The sequence below is a fragment of the Petromyzon marinus genome, chromosome 61 (genome assembly GCF_048934315.1).
Source record: "Petromyzon marinus isolate PM22_M1 ecotype Great Lakes invasive population chromosome 61, UKy_Petmar_22M1.pri1.0, whole genome shotgun sequence".
Taxonomy (NCBI): Eukaryota; Metazoa; Chordata; class Hyperoartia; order Petromyzontiformes; family Petromyzontidae; genus Petromyzon; species Petromyzon marinus.
In genome coordinates this window covers 2,875,557-2,900,573 of record NC_133727.1, presented here as the reverse complement: position 1 = coordinate 2,900,573, position 25,017 = coordinate 2,875,557, and the positions used below count along the sequence as shown (strand labels likewise).

At 56.7% G+C, this 25,017-nt stretch overlaps 1 protein-coding gene across 2 annotated transcripts in view; it reads left to right on the top strand.

Annotated features, from left to right (window-relative positions):
• ATRX (ATRX chromatin remodeler) overlaps window positions 1–25,017 on the top strand; it is a 144,014-nt gene that overhangs the window by 111,113 nt on the left and 7,884 nt on the right. The window contains exons 21-35 of one of the 2 annotated variants that reach the window (XM_076053581.1): window positions 864–1,001; window positions 6,009–6,184; window positions 7,123–7,240; window positions 7,757–7,887; window positions 8,997–9,097; window positions 9,975–10,231; window positions 11,047–11,173; window positions 13,361–13,461; window positions 15,646–15,754; window positions 17,517–17,694; window positions 18,270–18,458; window positions 18,949–19,098; window positions 22,213–22,323; window positions 23,376–23,471; window positions 24,370–24,498. In XM_076053581.1, the coding sequence (XP_075909696.1) occupies window positions 864–1,001; window positions 6,009–6,184; window positions 7,123–7,240; window positions 7,757–7,887; window positions 8,997–9,097; window positions 9,975–10,231; window positions 11,047–11,173; window positions 13,361–13,461; window positions 15,646–15,754; window positions 17,517–17,694; window positions 18,270–18,458; window positions 18,949–19,098; window positions 22,213–22,323; window positions 23,376–23,471; window positions 24,370–24,498 (2,111 nt within the window). Of the gene's footprint in view, window positions 1–863; window positions 1,002–6,008; window positions 6,185–7,122; window positions 7,241–7,756; window positions 7,888–8,996; window positions 9,098–9,974; window positions 10,232–11,046; window positions 11,174–13,360; window positions 13,462–15,645; window positions 15,755–17,516; window positions 17,695–18,269; window positions 18,459–18,948; window positions 19,099–22,212; window positions 22,324–22,858; window positions 23,280–23,375; window positions 23,472–24,369; window positions 24,499–25,017 lie in introns of those variants that run through there. The other variant, XM_076053582.1, reaches the window with a different exon arrangement.

The following is a 25,017-nucleotide window of genomic DNA, read 5'->3' as shown; positions in this document are numbered from 1 at the left end:
GTGTGTCTCTGTGGTGTGTCTCTGTGGTGTGTCTCTGTGGTGTGTCTCTGTGTGTCTCTGTGCTGAGCTTGTCTCTCTATGCTGAGCGCACACTCGTCAACTCCAGTGAGACGGCACCACCGTCTGTCTCTCTCTGTCTCTCTCTCTGTGTCTCTGTATCTCTCTGTCTCTCTCTGTGTGTCTCTCTCTCTCTGTGTCTCTCTGTCTGTGTGTCTCTCTCTCTGTGTCTCTCTCTGTGTCTCTCTCTCTGTGTCTCTCTGTGTGTGTGTCTCTCTTTGTCTCTCTGTGTGTCTCTCTCTTTGTCTCTCCATTTTTCTGTCTCTTTCTCACTCACCAGGTGATTATCTCCCTAACTCTCCCCGCATCTACCCCCGTTCGCTTTCCCTTTGTCCCTCCCCCCCCCATGTGCCCCCGTGTCCCCCGTGTCTCCCTCGCGTCCCCCTCTTATCCCCGGTCTCTCCCCCGTGTCTCGCTCACGTCCCCCCTTATCCCCCGTCTCTCCCCCGTGTCTCCCCCCCCCCTCCCCACCCCCCCGGTGTCTCCCCGCATTTTGTCAACCCGAATGTTGTCAACCCCCGTGTCTCCCTCGTGTCCCCCCCGTGTCCACCCCGTGTCTCCCCCACGTCCCCCTCCCCACGTCCCCCCCGTGTCTCCCCGGTGTCTCCCCGCACGTTGACAACATCCGTGTCTCCCCGTATCTCCCCGTGTCTCCCTCGTGTCCCCCACCCCCCCCCCCCCCGTGCCCCCCCCCTCCCCCCGCGTGTCCCCCACCCCCCCCGTGCCCCCCCCTCCTCTCCCCGCGTGGCCCCCACCCCCCCGTGCCCCCTCCTCCCCCCGCGTGGCCCCCACCCACCCCCGTGTAGGCCCGGACTTTGTGATCTGTGACGAGGGCCACATCCTGAAGAACGAGAACTCGGCCATCTCCAAAGCCATGAACGCCATCGCGACGCGCAGACGCGTCGTGCTCACAGGGACCCCCCTGCAGAACAACCTCATGGAGTGTGAGACACGCAGTGTACACAACACACACAGTGTACACAATGTACACAACATACACACACACAGTGTACACAACACACACAATGTACACAACATCACACACACACAATGTACACAACACACACAGTGTACACAACACACACAGTGTACACAACACACAATGCACACAACACACACAGTGTACACAACACACACAATGTACACAACACACACAATGTACACAGCACACACAATGTACACAGCACACACACAATGTACACAACACACACAATGTACACAGCACACACAGTGTACACAACACACACAATGCACACAACACACACAATGTACACAACACACACAATGTACACAACACACACACAATGTACACAACACACACAATGTACACAACACACGCAATGTACACAACACACACACAATGTACACAACACACACAATGTACACAGCGCACACACACGCACACAATGTACACAGCACACACAATGTACACAACACACACAATGTACACAGCACACACACAATGTACACAGCACACACGCACACAATGTACATAACACACACAATGTACACAACACACACAATGTACACAGTGCACGCAATGTACACAGCACACACAATGTACACAGCACACACACACACAATGTACACAGCACACACGCACACAATGTACACAACACACACAATGTACACAGCACACACAATGTACACAACACACACATTGTACACAGCACACACACACAATGTACACAGCACACACAATGTACACAGCACACACAATGTACACAATGTACACAGCACACACACAATGTACACAACACACACAATGTACACAGCACACACAATGTACACAACACACACAATGTACACAACACACACAATGTACACAACACACAATGTACACAACACACACAATGTACACAACATCACACACACCCAATGTACACAGCACACACAATGTACACAGCACACACGCACACAATGTACACAACACACACGCACACAATGTACACAGCACACACGCACACAATGTACACAACACACACAATGTACACAGCACACACAATGTACACAGCACACACAATGTACATAACACACACGCACACAATGTACACAACACACACGCACAACACATGCACAGCACACACGCACACAATGTACACAACACACACGCACAACACGTGCACAGCACACACGCACACAATGTACACAACATACACAATGTACACAGCACACACGCACACAATGTACACAACACACACACACAATGTACACAACACACACAATGTACACAACACACACAATGTACACAGCACACACGCACACAATGTACACAACACACACTCACACAATGTACACAACACACACAATGTACACAACACACACGCACACAATGTGCACAACACACACGCACACAATGTACACAACACACAATGTGCACAACACACACGCACACAATGTACACAACACACACGCACACAATGTACACAACACACACGCACACAATGTACACAACACACACGCACACAATGTACACAACACACACGCACACAATGTACACAACACACACGCACACAATGTACACAACACACACGCACACAATGTACACAGCACACACGCACACAATGTACACAGCACACACGCACAATGTACACAGCACACACGCACACAATGTACGCAACACACACGCACACAATGTACGCAACACACACGCACACAATGTACACAACACACGCACACAATGTACACAACACACACTCACGCAATGTACACAACACACACTCACACAATGTACACAGCACACACGCACACAATGTACACAACACACACTCGCACAATGTACACAACACACACTCGCACAATGTACACAACACACCGGAACCTCACTGCTGAACAACCTCGTGTGTGAGACACGCAGTGTACATGACACACACAATGTACACAAAGATCCCCCGTGTAGCCTTAACAGACTGTAGGGGCAAGTGCTCTTAGCGAGCACCTATGAAGGCCGGCACGGCACACGAGGGGGTGAGTGGCCAGCACCACGCCCGGCCGCCTTTGTCTCCCCTAGTGGCGATGTTTACTGCACACGGCACCAGGTACTCGTTTTGAGGCTGAATCGCCCTAGGGGAGGCCCAGAACGGGTTCGGATAATGGTCACCGGCGTTGGCCGTGAGCGGGAATCGAACCCGGGTCTCTGCCGGGTTCGTAGCGATCAGCATAGCGCTGATCGCTAACACGACCGCTCCCCACACGTGCACACACACACACACGCGCGCACTTGCAGACACGCTCGCTCGCACACACACACGCGCGCGTCCTCATGCTGGTACCATAAACTGTCGGCACGCCACCGTTAAGGCCCGTTTAGCGCGGTCAGTTGGCTGAGGCAGCCACGGCGGTGACGGCGGTGACGGCGGTGACGGCGGTGGTGGTGGCCGTGGCGGTGGATGCACGGAATCGATCGATCCATCATCCGCTCCGTCTCGCTCCGTCTCGCTCGCTTCGCGGTTCCGCGGAGTTGGAGCCGCCCGAGTTTGAATCCCGGGTCGGGGGTTCGGGGGGTGGATTTCGGCCGCTGATCGTCGTCGTCATTAATCGATTTAACCACCACCCACCGCTGTCAACGTCATCATCAGATACATCACCACCACCATCACCGACCGCATACCGAGCGTGGAGGAGTAATGGTGGCGGTGATGGTCGTGCTGGTTGTGGTGATGCTGATGCTGGCAGGGGGGGTTGTGGTTGGTGGTGATGGTGGCGATGGTGGTGATGGTGGCGATGGTGGCCACTCACTCCCTTCTTAGGTCACGCCAGCATTCATAGGCGCTGCTACACACTACAAACACCTCCGATTAGCACGGTTGGATGCGTACGGTGCGAAGGAAGTTCAACGTACATGCGTGCAACGGGCACTTGCCCCAACGGTCTGTTAAGGCTCTAAGGGCGGGAGGGATCCTTTGTCTTTGGTCGTGGTGGTGACGGTTGTTGTTGGTGGTTGTGGTGGGGCGGTGGTGGTCGCACGATTATTCTAGCCCATTAAGGGATCGGGTTCCACGGTCGCCACTACCCTGGCCCCGACAGCAGCGTGGGAAGGCAGCCCAGTCACCTACCCACCCACCCCCCTCTCTCTGCTCCTAGGCTCCCCCTCCACTTACCTCTCTCACTCTCTTCCTCTCTCCTCTCACTCTCTCACTTCCGCCCGTCGCTCACTCGCTCAGTCTCGCACTCACACACTCATTCATCCGCTCACTCATCCTCCCTCCACCTCTGTCCTTCCCTCCCTCCCTCTCTCCCTCCCTGTCTCCCCCTCATCTTGTTTTGCCTGACTGTTGGCCCTGCGCTCCGCATGTCTGTGTGTGTGCGCGTGTCTGTGTAGTGCTGCGGTTAACGCTACGCTGCGCTAAGAACCCGGCAGACACCCCAGGTTCCATTCCCGCTCACGGCAACCACCAGTGACAATTATTATTTGAACTCGGTCCTGCTTCGCTGGTCCTCCCCTAGGTCGACTCGGCCTCAAATAAGTCCCTGGTGCGATGTGTAAACATCGCCACTGAGGAGACAAAGGCGTCGGGCGTGGCGATTGCCACCCACCCCCCTCCGTGGGTGTTGTGCCGGCCTTCATAGATGCTGCTACTCACTAACTTAACAGCACTTGCCCCAACAGTCTGTTTAGCCTACGTGGGGGATCTTCGTGTTGTGTGACAGCATAATGGGGATCGGTGGCACAGCGGTTAGCACGCTTGCCCCACGAACCCGGCGGCCCGAGCGTTCGATTCCCGCTCGAGGCCTAACGACAGTGAGAGAGCGAACATCTGGACCGGGCCTGGGCAATCACCTAGGTCGACTCAGCCTTAAAAAAAAATGTACCTGCTGTTAAAATCGGTTCACAGCGTTCATTTTATTCCGAGAGGTGCAGTTGCAGCAGCAGCAGCAGTAGTAGTATCAGTATTAGTAACAACAGCAGCAGTAGCAGCAGTAGTAGTATCAGTATTAGTAACAACAGCAGCAGTAGCAGCAGCAGCAGTAGTAGTATCAGTATTAGTAACAACAGCAGCAGTAGCAGCAGCAGCAGTAGTAGTATCAGTATTAGTAACAACAGCAGCAGTAGCAGCAGTAGTAGTATCAGTATTAGTAACAACAGCAGCAGTAGCAGCAGCAGCAGTAGTAGTATCAGTATTAGTAACAACAGCAGCAGTAGCAGCAGCAGCAGCAGTAGTAGTATCAGTAGCAGCAGCGCCGTGGTTGTTTGTTAAAGACGTCGTTACTCGGCACCGCGGAGAACCGTAGCCAGACGACTGCCGCCACCCTACGATAGCCGGCGCCAACGCTGTGCCCCGACGCGCTCTCCCGCACGGCCTTGTGGGGAGCCTCGGTACCGGTGAAGCTCTCTCGTTTTAGTTTTTGCTTCCGAAATGGAATCGGAAGGAAAAAAAACCCGCGGACATAGACGTCATCAGACTGGGAAAGGCTTGAAGAGCTAAACGGGGAGGGGGGGTACCACCTTTGAAACTGTTGAAGTTTAACTTTTAAAACTCTATTCATTAGCTCAGCGGGGATAAGGCAAATGATTGCCCAACGAAGTGGCTCATCATTGTCATCGTCACGTGGAAATTTATAGCAGCCAGAGAAAGAACACACAAAACTCCAAATATACCACAATGCGTCGCCGGTGTCGGGCGTCGAACCCACGACCTCCCGCGTACCAGGCGAGGTAGTTAGCATTTCTCGCCCACTGCTGCGGTGTGACGGGGGGGGGGGGTATGCGCAGACCACTGCATCGCGAACGTCATCAAGGATAACCCTTGCTGAGCTCGTCCATGCGCACACAAATCTACGTGACTACCTCAGGGAGAGATAGAGAGCACGCAAACTCTAAATATACCACAATGCGTCGCCAGGGTCGAGCTTCGAACCCACGACCTCCCACGTACCAGGCGAGGCAGTTAACATTTCTCGCCCACCGCTGCGGTGTGACGGGGGGGGGGGGGGGATTGTGGTGCGCGCAGATCACTGCATGGTGAACTTCATCAAGGAGAATCTGCTGGGCTCGTCCAAGGAGTTCCGGAACCGCTTCATCAACCCCATCCAGAACGGGCAGTGCTCTGACTCCACGCCGGCCGACGTGCGCCTCATGAAGAAGAGGGCACACATCCTCTACGAGCTGCTCGCCGGCTGCGTGCAGGTGGGTGCTGGGTTGGCGGTGGGTGGGTGGGTAGGGTGGAGGGGTGGGTGTTGCGGTGGATGAATGGGGGAGAGTGGGGGGGGGCGAGTGGGTGAATGGATGAGTGAGCGAGTGGGTGGGTGGGCGAGTGAGTGAATGGAATGGATGAGTAGCGGGTGGGTGGGCGAGTGAGTGAGTGAGTGATGTGTGGGTGGGCGAGTGAGAGAATGGATGAGTAACCGGTGGGTGGGTGGGCGAGTGAGTGAATGAATGATTGATTGAGTAGGGGGGTAGGCGAGTGAGTGAATGGATGGATGAGTGATGGGTGGGTGGGCGAGTGAGTGAGTGAATGGATGAGTAGCGGGTTGGTCGGTGGGCGAGTGAGCTAGTGAGTGAATGAATGAGCGGGTGGGTAGGTGGGCGAGTGGGTGGATGGGTGAGTCGTGACGGGGTGAGTGGATGAGGGAGTCGGTGAGCTTGTGAACGGGCAAACGGAGCGAGTGATACCGGAGGAGGCCCCCCGTAAACGAGGAGGAGGAGGAGGAGTAGAGATTCTCCGAGTCAGGTCCACGATGTCTGCTTCCGTGGTGCCGAGACCACCACCACCACGTCGACGACGCAGCAGCAGCAGCAGCACAGCGTCCGCACGCGACGAAACGCGGGCGAGGTGACTGACGCACGTTCGTGTGTGTGCGTGCGTGTGTGTGTACGTGTGTGTGTGCGTGTGTGTACGTGTGTGTGTGTGCGTGTGCGTGCATGCGTGTGTGTACGTGTGTGTGCGTGTGTGTGTGTACGTGTGTGTGTGTGCGCGTGTGTGTGCGTGCGTGTGTGTGTGCGTGCGTGTGTGTGTACGTGTGTGTGTGTACGTGTGTGTGTACGTGTGTGTGTACGTGTGTGTGTACGTGTGTGCGTGCGTGCGTGTGTGCGTGCGTGTGTGTGCGTGCGTGTCGCCCGCACAGAGGAAGGACTACACGGCGCTCACCAAGTTCCTGCCCCCCAAGCACGAGTACGTGCTCTCCATCCGCCTCACGCCGCTGCAGTGCAAGCTCTACCAGCACTACCTGGACAACTTCACAGGTCGGCGGAGGAGGAGTGGTGGAGGGCACGCACCCTGGGCGGTGGGGAGGGGGGCAGGTAGTGGTGGTGGGGGGGGCGAGAGGGAGGCCTACGAGCGCCATCGGAACCGCCGGAAGCGCCGGCTTCAGCTGCGGCGATTGCCAATAAGTTTGGCTGGCTGCCTGGCCGCATGGCTGCCTGGCGCTGCAGGGAATCCACGTGCGGTGCGAGGATGGGGGGGGGGGGAATGAATGACGAATAAAGAAATGAAATCGTTTAGCGGACAAACTAAATTGGCGGACGGACGCGCGGTGACGTTACCGTGCGTCGTTACGGCGACGTTACGGCGACGTTACCGTGTGACGTTACGGCGACGTTACCGTGCGACGTCACCGTGCGTTGTTACGGTGACGTTACCGTGCGACGTCACCGTGCGTTGTTACGGTGACGTCACCGTGCGTCATGCCATGGCTCTCGGTGTGCCGCGTCGCTCGCCGTCGCTCGCCGTGACCCGCGCCCCTCCCCCGTGGCGTGCAGGCGCGGCGATGATGGGCGAGCAGAGCCGTGGCCGCTGCGGCACGAAGCTGTTTGCCGACTACCAGATGCTGTGCCGCATCTGGACTCACCCCTGGTGCCTGCACCTCGACTACATCAGCAAGGAGAACAAGGCACGTCACACACACACCGCGGGGTGGGGGGGGGGGAGCCAGTGGTTAGTGAGTGGTTGAGTGGTTGGTTGAGTGGGTGGCTGTTGAGTGGTTGGTTAGTGGTTGGTTGAGTGGTTGGTTAGTGATTGGTTGGCTAGTGAGTGGTTGAGTGGTTGGTTAGTGAGTGGTTGGTTGAGTGGTTGGCTAGTGATTGGTTGAGTGAGTGGTTGCTTAGGGATTGGTTGAGTGGTTGGTTAGTGATTGGTTGAGTTAGCAAGTGGTTGGTTAGTGATTGGCTGAGTGGTAAGTGGTTGAGTGGTTGGTTGAATGAGCAAGTGGTTGGTTAGTGGTTGGTTAGTGATTGGTTGAGTGTTTGGTTAGTGCTTGGTTGAGTGGTTGGTTGAGTGGTTGGTTGAGTGGTTGGCTAGTGAGTGGTTGGTTGGTTGGTTAGTGAGTGGTTGGTTGAGTGGTTGGTTAGTGAGTGGTTGGTTGAGTGGTTGGTTAGTGAGTGGTTGGTTCGTGAGTGGTTGGTTAGTGAGTGGTTGATTGGTTGGCTAGTGAGTGGTTGGCTAGTGAGTGGTTGGTTAGTGAGTGGTTGAGTGGTTGGTTGAGTGGTTGGTTAGTGAGTGGTTGGTTAGTGGTTGGTTGAGTGGTTGGCTAGTGAGTGGTTGGGTGGTTGGTTCGTGAGTGGTTAGTTAGTGAGTGGTTGGTTGAGTGGTTGGTTAGTGAGTGGTTGGTTAGTGAGTGGTTGGTTGAGTGGTGGTTGAGTGGTTGGTTAGTGAGTGGTTGGTTGAGTGGTTGGTTAGTGAGTGGTTGAGTGGTTGGTTAGTGAGTGGTTGAGTGGTTGGTTAGTGAGTGGTTGAGTGGTTGGTTAGTGAGTGGTTGGGTTGAGTGGTTGGGTTGAGTGGTTGGTTAGTGAGTGGTTGGTTAGTGAGTGGTTGGTGGTTGAGTGGTTGGTGGTTGAGTGGTTGGTGGTTGAGTGGTTGGTTAGTGAGTGGTTGGTTAGTGAGTGGTTGGTTAGTGAGTGGTTGGTTAGTGAGTGGTTGGTTATTGAGTGGTTGAGTGGTTGGTTGAGTGGTTGGTTAGCATCGGTTGAGCCGTTGCTAACGCTGCCGCCATCGCTGCCGCAGGGCTTTTACGACGAAGACAGCATGGACGACTTCATCGCCACGTCCGACGAGGAAGAAGCCTCCATGAGTGGCCTGGGGTCGGACTCGGAGCCCACGACGAGGTGAGGGCCGTCGGGGAACCCCCTCCTCCTCACCCCCCACGTCAACAACGTCAACAACGTCAACAACGTCGTCATCCACTCCACCATCACAGTTGTCGACCAGGGATAGAATCTCCACCATCGTCACCACCTCCTTCTCCCCCCCCCCTTTATTTCCACCTCCTCCGTCTCCATCACCTCTTCCACCATCACCTCTTCCTTTTTCCTCCTCCTCCACCACCATTACCTCCGCCATCACCTCCTCCTTCCCTCTTGCTCCTCCATCAACTTGTTCACCGTCACCTCCTTCACCCCTTCCTCCATCACCACCACCACCATCTACATCACCTCCTCCCCTCCTGCTCCTCCACCTCCTCCCATTACCTCATCATTCGACTCTTCCACCATCACCTCCTCCACCTCCTTCACCTCCACCTCCTCCATCATCTACTCCACCATCACCTCCTCCTTCACCGCCTCCTCCATTACCTCCTCCACCTCCCATCCCCACCGTCGCCCCCACCATCGCCCCCACCGTCGCCCCCACTATCACCCCCACCGTCACCTCCACCGTCACCTCCACCGTCACCCCCACCGTCACCCCCACCGTCACCCCCACTATCACCCCCACCGTCACCCCCACTATCACCCCCACTATCACCCCCACTATCACCCCCACTATCACCCCCACCGTCACCCCCACCGTCGCCCCCACCGTCACCTCCACCGTCACCCCTACCATCACCCCCACCGTCACCTCCACCGTCGCCCCCACCGTCACCCCCACCATCGCCCCCACCGTCACCTCCACTATCACCCCCACCGTCGCCCCCACCATCACCCCCACCGTCACCTCCACCGTCGCCCCCACCACCTCACCACCTCACCTCCACCACAGTCGCAGGAAGGGCAAGAAGGGCGCCGGCAAGGGGGGCGGCGGAGACGGCGGGAGGGGCGGCGGCCCCGGCGGCGCCGGCGGCGGCCCCAGCGGCAACGACAGGAGGGGCGGCGGTGGCCGCAGCTCCGACTCGGACACGGTGGAGGTGGTGAAGGTGTGGAACACGAGGTCGCGGCGGGGCGCGGGAAACACTCGGCCTGACGACGACGACGTGCCCCACGTCACGCCCAAGGTGGAGAAGGTCGAGGAGAATGACGGTGAGCGTGGGCGGTGGTGTGGGTGGTGGCGGTGGTGGTGGGGGTGTGGGTGGTGGTGGTGGTGGGTGTGTGGTGGTGGCGGTGGTGGTGGTGGTGTGGGTGGTGGTGGTGGTGGTGGGGGTGTGGGTGGCGGTGGCGGTGGTGGCGGTGGTGGTGTGGGTGGGTGGTGGTGGTGGCGGTGGTGGTGGTGTGAGTGGGTGGTGGTGGTGTGGGTGGGTGGCCTGGCGTAGGTGCCGTGGTGACATCGCCGTCGCGTTCGTGGCGAATGGCGGGCGTTGTTGTTGTTGTGGGTGGGTGGGTGGTGGGGAGCGTGGCAGTAGCGGTGAGCACGCACCACGCTACGAACTCGGATAACCGAGTTCGATTCCCGCTCACGTCCACCAACGCCGGTGACGATAGTCTGAACCGGTCCCCGAGCCCTGCCCTAGGTTGTCTCAGCCTCAGGTGAATGCCTGTCGAGGTGTGTTGTGGTTGGCTTAGTGGGCGTTGGGGTGTTTGAGTGGATGGATGACTAAGTTGGGTGAAGGCGAGGGAGTGGGTGAGCGACTGGGCGGACGGAGAGCCGGGCGAGTGAGCGGTTAACTGGCTCGGCGACTGGCAGACGGATAGCCGAGTGGCTGACTGACCGAGTGATTGAGCGACTGACTCGGTTACGTGAGCGAGTGGGCGACCAGGCTGGTCAGACGGTCAGCTCAGCTCAGCTCAGCGAGTGGCTTGCTGGGCGACTAGAACGCTCGCCGCCGCCCGCTGAACTCCGCTCACCCTTGGCATTTGACCCATGACCCCTCCCCCCCTTACCCCCCGCCGTGTCGCAGCCAAAGGCACGGCCGAGTGGTTCAAGGAGTTTGTGAAGGAGGAGGAGGCCGAGGTGATTGCCCACTCGGGCAAGCTGACGCTGCTCTTCGAGACGCTCGCCATGGCCGAGGAGTTGTGCGAGAAAGTGTACGTGGCCTCGCTCTCTCTCTTCCCCGCTCTCTCTCTCTCTCCCACTCTCTCTTGCTCTTTCCACCACTCTCTCCCCTGCCCTCTCCCACTCTCTCTTCCCCACTCTCTCCCCCTGCCCTCTCCCGCTCTCTCTCTCTCCCACGCTCTCTCCCGCTCTCTCTCTCTCTCCCGCTCTCTCTCCCGCTCTCTCTCCCGCTCTCTCTCTCTCTCCCGCTCTCTCTTCCCCGCTCTCTCCCGCTCTCTCTCTCTCCCGCTCTCTTCCCCACTCTCTCTCCCCTGCCCTTCCCCGCTCTCTCCCGCTCTCTCTCCCGCTCTCTCTCCCGTTCTCTCTCTCTCCCGCACTCTCTCTTCACGCTCTCGCTCTCTCTCCCGCACTCTCTCTCCCACTCTCTCTTCCCCGCTCTCTCCCCTGCCCTCTTTCGCTCTCTCTCCCGCTCTCTCTCCCGCTCTCTCTCCCACTCTCTCTTCCCCGCTCTCACTCCCGCTCTCTCTCGCTCCCGCACTCTCTCTTCCCCACTCTCTCTCCCCTGCCCTTTCCCGCTCTCTCTCCCGTTCTCTCTCTCTCTCCCGCACTCTCTCTTCTCGCTCTCTCTCCCGCACTCTCTCTCCCACTCTCTCTTCCCCGCTCTCTCTCTCCCCTGCCCTCTCTCGCTCTCTCTCTCGCTCTCTCTCCCGCTCTCACTCCCACTCTCTCTTCCCCGCTCTCTCTCGCTCCCTCCCACACTCCCCACTCTGCCCGTGCTGGTTGGTCTCTCCGCACAATGGAACACAAGCCGCCCTTTGTGTGGTGTGCGGCGGCGGTGGTGGTGGTGGAAGGGGATGCCGACCCCATCGTCGCGCATCATCTCACACCGTGTCTCACCGTGTCTCACCGTGTCTCACCGTGTCTCACCGTGTCTCACCGTGTCTCACCGTGTCTCACCGTGTCTCACCGTGTCTTACCGTGTCTCACCGTGTCTCACCGTGTCTCACCGTGTCACACCGTGTCTCACCGTGTCTCACCGTGTCTCACCGTGTCTCACCGTGTCTCACCGTGTCTCACTGTGTCTCACCGTGTCTCACCGTGTCTCACCGTGTCTCACCGTGTCTCACCGTGTCTTACTGTGTCTCACCGTGTCTCACCGTGTCTCACCGTGTCTCACCGTGTCTTACTGTGTCTCACCGTGTCTTACTGTGTCTCACCGTGTCTCACCGTGTCTCACCGTGTCTCACCGTGTCTCACCGTGTCTCACCTTGTCTCACTGTGTCTCACCGTGTCTCACTGTGTCTTACTGTGTCTCACCGTGTCTCACTGTGTCTCACCGTGTCTCACCGTGTCTCACCGTGTCTTACTGTGTCTCACCGTGTCTCACCGTGTCTCACCGTGTCTCACCTTGTCTTACCGTGTCTTACTGTGTCTCACCGTGTCTCACTGTGTCTCACCGTGTCTCACCGTGTCTCACCGTGTCTCACCGTGTCTCACCGTGTCTCACTGTGTCTTACCGTGTCTCACCTTGTCTCACTGTGTCTCACCATGTCTCGCCGTGTCTCACTGTGTCTTACTGTGTCTCACCGTGTCTCACCGTGTCTCACCGTGTCTCACCATGTCTCACCATGTCTTACTGTGTCTCACCGTGTCTCATCTTGTCTTACTGTGTCTCACCTTGTCTTACTGTGTCTCACCGTGTCTCACCGTGTCTCACCGTGTCTCACCATGTCTCACCATGTCTTACTGTGTCTCACCGTGTCTCATCTTGTCTTACTGTGTCTCACCTTGTCTTACTGTGTCTCACCGTGTCTCACCTTGTCACACCGTGTCTCACCGTGTCACACCGTGTCTCACTGTGTCTCACCGTGTCTTACTGTGTCGCTGCGTGTCTCACCGTGTCTTACTGTGTCTCACCGTGTCTCACCGTGTCTTACTGTGTCTCACCGTGTCTGAGCTTGTCTCACTGTGTCTCACTGTGTCTCACCGTGTCTGAGCTTGTCTCACCGCATCTCACCCTGTCTCACTGTGTCTGTGCGTGTCTCTGTGTTTACACGGTGTCTCGTCCTGCAGGCTGGTGTTCAGCCATTCTCTCCGTGTCTCTGCGTGTCTCTGCGTGTCTCACCGTGTCTCACCGTGTCTCACCGTGTGCGGTGTCTCGCCGTGTCTCACCGTATCTCACCGTGTCTCACCGTGTCTCACCATGTCACGCCCTGCAGTCTGGTGTTCAGCCAGTCTCTCATCTCGCTCGATCTCATCGAGGACTTCCTCGAGATGGCAAACAAGGCCAAGGCGGCCAAGAAGCAGAGTCCCTACAAAGGTGCGTGCCACGCGCCGCACGTGCGTGTGCCTCTTCATGCGTGTGTGTATCTCTCCGTGTGTATCTCTCCGTGTGTATCTCTCTGTGTGTATCTCTCCGTGTGTATCTCTCCGTGTGTATCTCTCCGTGTGTATCTCTCCGTGTGTATCTCTCCGTGTGTATCTCTCCCTGTGTATCTCTCCGTGTGTATCTCTCCGTGTGTATCTCTCCGTGTGTATCTCTCCGTGTGTATCTCTCTGTGTGTATCTCTCTGTGTGTATCTCTCCGTGTGTATCTCTCCGTGTGTATCTCTCCGTGTGTATCTCTCTGTGTGTATCTCTCTGTGTGTATCTCTCTGTGTGTATCTCTCCGTGTGTGTATATATATATCTGTGTGTGTGTCTCTCTCTGTGTCTCTCTCTGTGTATCTGTATGTGTGTGTGTCTCTGTGTGTGTGTATATATATCTCTGTGTATCTCTGTGTATCTATGTCTATGTGTGTGTATATCTGTGTGTGTGTATATATGTGTGTATCTGTGTGTTTGTCTCTCTGTGTCTCTCTCTGTGTATCTGTATGTGTGTGTGTGTCTGTGTGTGTGTGTATCTCTGTGTATCTGTGTCTATGTGTGTGTATATCTGTGTGTGTGTATATATGTGTGTGTGTGTGTCTCTCTCTGTGTATCTGTATGTGTATCTGTATGTGTGTTTGTCTATGTATGTGTGTATATCTCTGTGTATGTGTATCTGTATGTATGTATGTGTGTCTATGTGTGTATCTGTATGCATGTGTGTATCTGTATGTATGTGTGTCTATGTGTGTATCTGTATGTATGTGTGTCTATGTGTGTATCTGTATGTATGTGTATCTATGTGTGTATCTGTATGTGTGTGTGTATCTGTATGTATGTGTGGACATGGACCCCCCTAATGGAACATCTTCGCCGGTTAGAAACATTTAGGCTGGCCTGCCTACGATCTAGCTTGGGTTTAACCAGGCTGGATTGTGTGAGGAGCTCACAAATCCTTGAAAGATCTGGGCAAGGTCCCATCGGTGAGCTCCTCCGGCAGGCAAAGCTGCGTTGGCTGGGTCATGTAGCCCGCATGCCCAGCCACCGCATGCCGAAACAGCTTTTGTTCGGCCGGATTGAGGGGGCTAAACGGGCACGGCACGGGCTAGAGAAGAGATGGAGTGATGTGGTACAGGAGGACGTGGAGCTGAGTGGACTTGCCGATCACCAGTACCAGCGGTGTCAAGATCGGCCTCTGTGGAGGAGGCTCGTGAAGGACGCTACTGGGCAGTTGGAGGCAGTCGCCCTCCAACAACAACGGAGGGTGGAGGAGCGACGCTCACAACAACGAGCGGAGCGCCGTGTGGCTAAAGCACAGCAGGTTGGCACAGTAGGGGGCACAGTTGGTGCATCAGCCAGTCATCTCAGTCATCTCAGTCAGTCGACCCGTGGCATTTGGGCCTGCCCCGTGACCTCCTGCCAGCGGGCGTTCGACACTTCACGTGGCCTCAAGGTGCACATAGCCTGGCACAAGCGTCGTGGTGACGTCACCGCCACTTAGTGGTGAATGGCGGTTGTTGTTGTATGTATGCGTGTCTATGTGTATGGGTATATCTCTGTGTGTGTCTCTGTGTGTATATCTCTCTGTGTGTATCTATGTGTGTGTATCTCTCTGTGTGTATCTATGTGTGTGTATATCTCTGTGTGTCTGTATGTGTGTATCTCTGTGTGTGTATCTCTCTGTGTATGTCTGTGTGTATCTCTGTGTGTATCTCTCTGTGTATATCTGTGTGTATCTCTGTGTGTATCTCTGTGTGTATCTCTGTGTGTATCTCTGTGTATATCTCTGTGTGTATCTCTGTGTGTATATCTCTGTGTGTATCTCTGTGTGTGTATCTCTGTGTGTGTATCTCTGTGTGTATCTCTCTGTGTATATCTGTGTGTGTGTATCTCTGTGTGTGTGTCTCTGTGTGTGTATCTCTCTGTGTGTATATCACTGTGTGTGTGTGTGTCACTGTGTGTATATTTCTGTGTGTGTATCTCTGTGTGTGTGTGTATCTCTGTGTGTGTATCTCTGTGTGTATCTCTGTGTGTATCTCTGTGTGTATCTCTGTGTATCTCTCTGTGTATCTCTCTGTGTATCTCCGTGTGTATCTCTGTGTGTATCTCTGTGTATATCTCTGCGTGTGTATCTCTAGGCAAGGGGAAGTGGTTCCGTAACGTGGACTACTACCGCATGGACGGATCCACGTCCGCGAGTCTCCGCAAGAAGTGGGCGGAGGACTTCAACGATGAGAGCAACCCCCGGTACCCTGATTTGTCCCTCCCGTTGCCACGACGACGATGACGACAATGATGTCTGTACTGATGGGGATGTAACGATGACGACGATGATGTCTGTACTGATGGGGATGTAACGATGATGACGATGTCTACTGATGGGCGATGTAACGATGACGACGATGATGTCTGTACTGATGGGGCTGTAACGATGACGACGACGATGATGTCTGTACTGATGGGGATGTAACCATGACGACGACGATGTCTACTGATGGGGATGTAACAATGACGATGATGTCTACTGATGGGGATGTAACGATGACGACGACGATGATGTCTGTACTGATGGGGCTGTAACGATGATGACGATGTCTACTGATGGGCGATGTAACGATGACGACGATGTCTGTACTGATGGAGCTGTAACGATGACGACGATGATGTCTGTACTGATGGGGATGTAACGATGACGATGATGTCTGTACTGATGGGGATGTAACCATGACGACGATGATGTCTACTGATGGGGCTGTAACGATGGCGACGATGATGTCTGTACTGATGGGGATGTAACGATGACGACGATGATGTCTGTACTGATGGGGATGTAACCATGACGACGATGATGTCTGTACTGATGGGGCTGTAACGATGATGACGATGTCTGTACTGATGGAGCTGTAACGATGACGACGACGACGACGACGAGGATGTGAACGTGGATTTCTCTCCGTGTCCTCCGGGGTTTTCCCCCTCCACATTCACGCGTCCAGAGTGATAATGGCTGCTGCTGTTCTAAATCGCCACGTGACGACGGTGATGATGACAAGCCACTTAGTTGCGTTGTCATTTGTGATCGCCAGGGCGGCTTCTGAAAAAGAGCTGCGTAGCTCAGTCGGGCCTCACCTGATATAAAATCAAAGTAGTCGTACTGTAGTAGCGGGAGGGGGAGGTTCGTGGAGAGGTGCCTGGAACCGATGATGGGAATCGCCGGGGAACCTTCGCTCGACGAACGAATCGTCAAACCGCACCGCGGCAGGCCTAAGGTCACCACCACCACCCCCCCCGTGTGTGGGGCGGGGGGGGGGGGGGCCTTCTCGTTCACTCGCTCGCTCGCAATGTCAACCTGGCCGTTTTTATTTGAGCCAATTTTTTTAATATATATGTTACATCTTGGGGCCTTTTAACTGTGTCGCCTGTTAAAGATAATTAGCTGAATAACGCAAAACAACAGCAAACTCCTCGACTCCCAACGCCACCCCTACCCCTCTCCCGTGGCCCAGACTTGGCCCTGCCACCACAATGCAGGTGTTTTCTTCTCGGGTAAGGTCGCGTGAATATATAAGTGTTGTGTCGTTAAACCCGCCACCACCCGACACAGCCGACTAGCGAGGTTCGCCTGCGTGAACGGAACGCGGCCAATTCGTTACTCGTACAGCACCCGCCCGTTGTGCATTGGAGAGCAAAGCCACCGCATTCGCACTCTGGTGGAGTACGATGTTTCGCAAGTAATTACAATCCTCCTCCTGCTGCTGCTTCGAGGGGGGGGAGGGGGGGGGGAGTTGTAGACATGCGATGACGTCACGTGTGAGGCCCCTTCTTGAGTTAAAACTTTATGTAAAATTTTTTTTTTTTAACAAATCGTCTTCAACAGTTTTAGCTCCAATCTTGATTTGAAGCTTTTCGTGACTGCAGGGAATGTCCGTACTCTTTGGCCCTTTCGGTGAAGTTTTTAGCTCCGTGCGAGCGCCCTGCGGCCCTCCCTGTCCCCGCGCCGCTCCCACAGGGGCCGCCTCTTCCTCATCTCCACCAAGGCGGGCTCGCTGGGCATCAACCTGGTGGCCGCCAACAGAGTCATCGTATTCGACGCCTCGTGGAACCCCTCCTACGACATCCAGAGCATCTTCCGCGTCTACCGCTTTGGGCAGACGCGGCCCGTGTTTGTCTACCGCTTCCTGGCGCAGGTACGGCGAGTGGGGGGGGGACCCGGAGCGGTCGTGGGGGGGAGGGCGGGGGAATGAACCGATGGGTGAATGACCGGAGGGAATTAATGGATGTCCGAAGGGATGGATGGATGAATGAATGGTCGAAGGAATGGATGGATGGATGAATGAATGGTCGAAGGAATGGATGGATGAATGAATGGTCGAAGGGATGGATGGATGAATGAATGGTCGAAGGAATGGATGGATGAATGAATGGTCGAAGGAATGGATGGATGAATGGTCGAAGGAATGGATGGATGAATGAATGGTCGAAGGAATGGATGGTCGGCAGGAATGGATGGATGAATGAATGGTCGAAGGAATGGATGGATGAATGAATGGTCGAAGGAATGGATGGATGAATGAATGGTTAAAGGAATGGATGGATGAATGAATGGTCGAAGGAATGGATGGATGGATGAATGAATGAATGGTCGAAGGAATGGATGGATGAATGGTCAAAGGAATGGATGGATGAATGAATGGTCGAAGGAATGGATGGGTTAATGAATGAACGACTCTCATCCCCCCCCCCCAAAACTCCCCGCCGTCAGGGCACCATGGAGGAGAAGATCTATGACCGTCAGGTGACGAAGGAGTCGCTGTCGTTCCGCGTGGTGGACCAGCAGCAGGTGGAGCGTCACTTCACGATGAACGAACTCTCGGAGCTCTACACCTTCGAGCCGGAGCGCCTCGACGAGCCCAACAAGAAGAAGAAGCGCCCCACGCCGCGGCTGCCCAAGGTGCCGTCGCATAGCCGCGGCGGTGGTGGTGGTGGTGAAACGTGGTTGTGGTGGTGGTGGTGATCCCTGTGGTGATGATGATGGCGAAAACGTGTGTGGTGATGGTGGTGAAACGTGGTTTTGTTGTTGGTGTTGAAGTGCCCCACGCCGGGGCTGCCCAAGGTGCTGCACCGTCACCTAGCAGTGGCGGTGGTGCTGGTGGTGGTGGTGGTGAAGGTGGCGGTAGTGGTGAAGGTGATGGCAGCGCTCATGAAGATGCAGTTGCAGCTATTGCCGCTGATGATGATGATGACGACGACGCTGCTGATGATGATGATGCCCACGACGCTGCTGATGATGATGATGCCCACGACGCTGCTGATGATGATGATGCCCACGACGCTGCTGATGATGATGATGATGCCCACGACGCTGCTGATGATGATGATGATGCCCGCGACGATGACGGTGCTCTGTGGCCCCGCGCCAACCCCGTGCCCCCGCCACGCAGGACAAGATCCTGGCGGAGATGCTGCAGAACAACCGGGACCAGATTGTGGAGTACCATGAGCACGACTCGCTGCTCGACCACAAGGAGGAGGAGGCGCTCACGGAGGAGGAGCGCAAAGCCGCCTGGACTGAGTACGAGGCCGAGAAGAAGGTGAGGTGCCGGGTGGGGCACGCAGACACACACCCGCACAGTAGCACGCAGACACACACCCGCACAGTAGCACGCAGACACACACCCGCACAGTAGCACGCAGACACACACCCGCACAGTAGCACGCAGACACACACCCGCACAGTAGCACGCAGACACACACCCGCACAGTAGCACGCAGACACACACCCGCACAGTAGCACGCAGACACACACCCGCACAGTAGCACGCAGACACACACCCGCACAGTAGCACGCAGACACACACCCGCACAGTAGCACGCAGACACACACCCGCACAGTAGCACGCAGACACACACCCGCACAGTAGCACGCAGACACACACCCGCACAGTAGCACGCAGACACACACCCGCACAGTAGCACGCAGACACACACCCGCACAGTAGCACGCAGACACACACCCGCACAGTAGCACGCAGACACACACCCGCACAGTAGCACGCAGACACACACCCGCACAGTAGCACGCAGACACACACCCGCACAGTAGCACGCAGACACACACCCGCACAGTAGCACACAGACACACACCCGCACAGTAGCACGCAGACACACACCCGCACAGTAGCACGCAGACACACACCCGCACAGTAGCACGCAGACACACACCCGCACAGTAGCACGCAGACACACACCCGCACAGTAGCACGCAGACACACACCCGCACAGTAGCACGCAGACACACACCCGCACAGTAGCACGCAGACACACACCCGCACAGTAGCACGCAGACACACACCCGCACAGTAGCACGCAGACACACACCCGCACAGTAGCACGCAGACACACACCCGCACAGTAGCACGCAGACACACACCCGCACAGTAGCACGCAGACACACACCCGCACAGTAGCACGCAGACACACACCCGCACAGTAGCACGCAGACACACACCCGCACAGTAGCACGCAGACACACACCCGCACAGTAGCACGCAGACACACACCCGCACAGTAGCACGCAGACACACACCCGCACAGTAGCACGCAGACACACACCCGCACAGTAGCACGCAGACACACACCCGCACAGTAGCACGCAGACACACACCCGCACAGTAGCACGCAGACACACACCCGCACAGTAGCACGCAGACACACACCCGCACAGTAGCACGCAGACACACACCCGCACAGTAGCACGCAGACACACACCCGCACAGTAGCACGCAGACACACACCCGCACAGTAGCACGCAGACACACACCCGCACAGTAGCACGCAGACACACACCCGCACAGTAGCACGCAGACACACACCCGCACAGTAGCACGCAGACACACACCCGCACAGTAGCACGCAGACACACACCCGCACAGTAGCACGCAGACACACACCCGCACAGTAGCACGCAGACACACACCCGCACAGTAGCACGCAGACACACACCCGCACAGTAGCACGCAGACACACACCCGCACAGTAGCACGCAGACACACACCCGCACAGTAGCACGCAGACACACACCCGCACAGTAGCACGCAGACACACACCCGCACAGTAGCACGCAGACACACACCCGCACAGTAGCACGCAGACACACACCCGCACAGTAGCACGCAGACACACACCCGCACAGTAGCACGCAGACACACACCCGCACAGTAGCACGCAGACACACACCCGCACAGTAGCACGCAGACACACACCCACACAGTAGCACGCAGACACACACCCGCACAGTAGCACGCAGACACACACCCGCGCAGTAGCACGCAGACACACACCCGCGCAGTAGCATGCAGACACACACCCGCGCAGTAGCACGCAGACACACACCCGCGCAGTAGCACGCAGACACACACCCGCGCAGTAGCACGCAGACACACACCCGCGCAGTAGCACGCAGACACACACCCGCGCAGTAGCACGCAGACACACACCCGCGCAGTAGCACGCAGACACACACCCGCACAGTAGCACGCAGACACACACCCGCACAGTAGCACGCAGACACACACCCGCACAGTAGCACGCAGACACACACCCGCACAGTAGCACGCAGACACACACCCGCACAGTAGCACGCAGACACACACCCGCACAGTAGCACGCAGACACACACCCGCACAGTAGCACGCAGACACACACCCGCACAGTAGCACGCAGACACACACCCGCACAGTAGCACGCAGACACACACCCGCACAGTAGCACGCAGACACACACCCGCACAGTAGCGTGGAGACTCGCACAGAGGCCCACAGGCTCGCACGGAGACACGTAGACTCACGTAGAGTTCCGTGGACTCGCACAGAGACCCGTGGACTCGCACAGAGGCTCGCAGGCCCACACAGAGACCCGCAGAGAGACCTAAAGACTCGCACAGATGACCCACAAGACTCGCACAGAGATCCGTAAAATCGCACAGAAATTCACATACTCACACACAGACCCACTGATCCACGCACAAGACCCATAGACTCGCACAGAGATCCGTAGAATTGCACAGAAACCCACAGACTCACACACAGACCCACAGACTCATACAGAGATCTGTAGATTCACACACAAGACCCACATACTCGCACACAGCCCCACTGATTCACGCAGAGACCCATAGACTCGCACAGAGATCCGTAGAATCGCACAGAAACCCACAGACTCGCACACAGACCCACTGATTCACGCAGAGACCCAGAGACTCAAACAGACCCGTAAACTCACAGATCCATAGACTCGCACAGAGACCCATAGACTCGCACACAGACCCACAGACTCATACAGAGATCTGTAGATTCACACACAAGACCCACATACTCGCACACAGCCCCACTGATTCACGCAGAGACCCATAGACTCGCACAGAGATCCGTAGAATCGCACAGAAACCCACAGACTCGCACACAGACCCACTGATTCCATGTACCCTCACCCCCGTAAACTCACAGATCCATAGACTCGCACAGAGACCCATAGACTCACACACAGACCCACAGACTCATACAGAAATCTGTAGATTCACACACAAGACCCACATACTCGCACACAGCCCCACTGATTCACGCAGAGACCCATAGACTCGCACAGAGACCCACAGGCTCGCGTGTTGGTGAGCGAACCCCCACGTGACCCTCTCGTGCTCCGTGCAGGGTCTGAACCTGAACGCGAAGGTCAACTCGGCCCACTCCATGACCAGCCTGGCCATGTGGAGGATGGACTACGCCCAGTCGCTGCTCACCGCCTCCCCACAGCAGCTACAGGTACGCACGCATGCACACGAATGTACACACACACAACAACAACCGCCATTCGCCACTAAGTGGCGGTGACGTCACCACGACGCTTGTGCCAGGCTATGTGCACCTTGAAGCCACGTGTACACACACACACACAAGTGCTGTTAGCGAGTAGCACCTATGAAGGCCAGAACGGCACACTAGGGGGTGGGTGGACAACACCACGCCCGGCCGCCTTTGTCTCCCTAGTGGCGATGTTTACTACACAACGCACCAGGTACTCATTTGAGGCTTAGTCGACCTAAGGGAGGCCCAAGACCGATTCAGATAATCGTCACCGGTGTTGGCCGTGAGCGGGAATCGAACCCGGGTTGCCAGGTTCATCGCGCAGTGCGCTAACCATTACACTACCGCTCACCACACGCGAACACAAGTCTGTGTGGCTCTGTGTGTGTGGCTTAATCTTTGTGTATATGTGTTTGCCTATGTATATCTCTTGTGTGTGTCTCCACGTGTCTGTGTCTCTGTGTCTATGTACTCTGTCCCAGTGTCTCCACAGGAGATGCTGAACACGAATCTCTGCGTGTTTCCGTGTGTCTGCATGTCTATATACTGTATGTTAAACTTCGTTTGCACCGTATGTAGCCAACCGTGCGAATCAGAGGTGCGGGATTAGCACGGCGTGCCGATTTATATTACCACGACTTCCCCCCTCACCGTGTCTCTCCGCGTGTCTCCGTACCCTGTCAACCCCCTCCCGTGTCTGTGCGTGTCCATGTACCCTCACCCCCGTGTCTCTCTCTCACTCTCCGCGCGTGTCTCTGCATCCCTGTCCCCCCTCGCCATGCCTCTCTCCGCGTGTCTCCGTACCCTGTCAACCCCCTCCCGTGTCTGTGCGTGTCCATGTACCCTCACCCCCGTGTCTCTCTCTCACCTCTCTCCGCGTGTCTCCATACCCTATCAAGCCCCTCCCGTGTCTGTGCGTGTCCATGTACCCTCACCCCCGTGTCTCTCTCTCACTCTCCGCACGTGTCTCTGCATCCCTGTTCCCCCCTCGCCGCGCCTCTCCCGGCTAGGAGATGCTGAACACGAGCCGGGCGCAGGTCGCGGACGCCCACACACGCCTAGCGCAGAACAAACTCGACTCGGCAGAGGAGATCCTGCGCAGGGTGGTGAGTCGACTCGTTCGTAAGCCCCCGGCTATTGCCGCGCCGCAGACAAAGGGTCCCGTACCCGCTCCAAACCGTGTAGCCTTGACCACTCGCCCGTTGCGGGCCAGGTGCTGTTGGTGGCGAGCAGCGGCGATGTTTTCGGGCCGAGCCGACCTAGGGCGAGGCCCGGGGGGGAACCGGTTCAGAAAACCGTCGCCGGTGTTGGCCGTGAGCGGGAATGGAACTCTCGGTTCACCGGAGGCTCGCCACCGCCGCTGGCCGCGCACTCGCGAGCAGACGCACGCGAGCGCACGCGTTCACCAAACCCGTAGGCGCGCTGCACGCTGCCACACGCCGTGGAATTTAGCACCGTCGTTCCTCCGGCGCTCGGGGGGGCCGTTTGGGTCGCGCGGGAAGGCGGCCCCGCTTGTCTGCGAGTGGCCCGGCCCCCCGGCGGCAGCCGTCCCCTGCGTGGCGAAGGGAAGTCGTTGAACAGGACGGCACCGCTGTCTCGCCGACGCAGGCCCGTGGTGTTATTCCGCAGTAGGCGGGCGGGGGCGTGGAGGAGGCGGTGCTGCTGCTGCTGCTGCTGCTCCCGTGTGCGATCCCAAATGAGTGAAGTATTTCTTTTTTGCGGTTTAACTTTTCTCGTTTGGCAAAAGGAAGGAAACCGATAGCGTCCAGCGAGCCTCGGTGGCTGTGTGTGTGCGCGCGTGCGCGTGCACGCACGTACGTACGTTGACTTTCTTTCACACCGTACGTATCCACCCGCGCTAATCGGAGGTGTGTGCTCATGTGCGTGCGCCCGTGCGTTTGTGCGTGCGTGCGTGTGTGTGTGTGCGTGTGTGTGTGCGTGTGTGCGTGTGTGTGTGCGTGTGTGTGTGTGTGCGTGCGTGGCGCGTCAACGGCGGGCATGTAGAGGAACACGAACCCGACGCTGAACGAGAGCCAGGTGCTGGAGGTGTGCCAGCTGGTGCAGCGTAACCAGCAGGCCGACCGGCGGCGCTTCGAGGCCAACTACCAGGAGCTGCTGGCGCGCCACCAGATGGTACGTGGACGACGACGAGGACGACGTCACATGTATACACACACACACACACAAAGACAAAGATCCCCCGTGTAGCCTTAACAGGCTGTAGGGGCAAGTGCTGTTAGCGAGCAGCACCTGTGAAGGCCGGAATGGCACACGAGGGGGTGGGTGGCCAGCACCACGCCCGACCGCCTTTGTCTCCCCAGTGACGATGTTTAAACATCGCACCAGGCACTCATTTGAGTCGACCTAGGGGAGGCCCAGGACCGGTTCAGATAATCGTCTCACTGGGTGTTGGCCGTCAGTGGAAATCGAACCCGGGTCGCCGGGTTCATAGCACAGCGCGCTAACCGCTACACTATCACTCCCCACACACACATGTACACATACACACACGTGCACACACACGTGTACCCACGTGCACACACACACACATGTACACACACACACGCGTGTACACCGGGTACACACACATACACACACGCACGTGCACTGAGTACACACACACGTGTATACACACACACACACGTGTATACA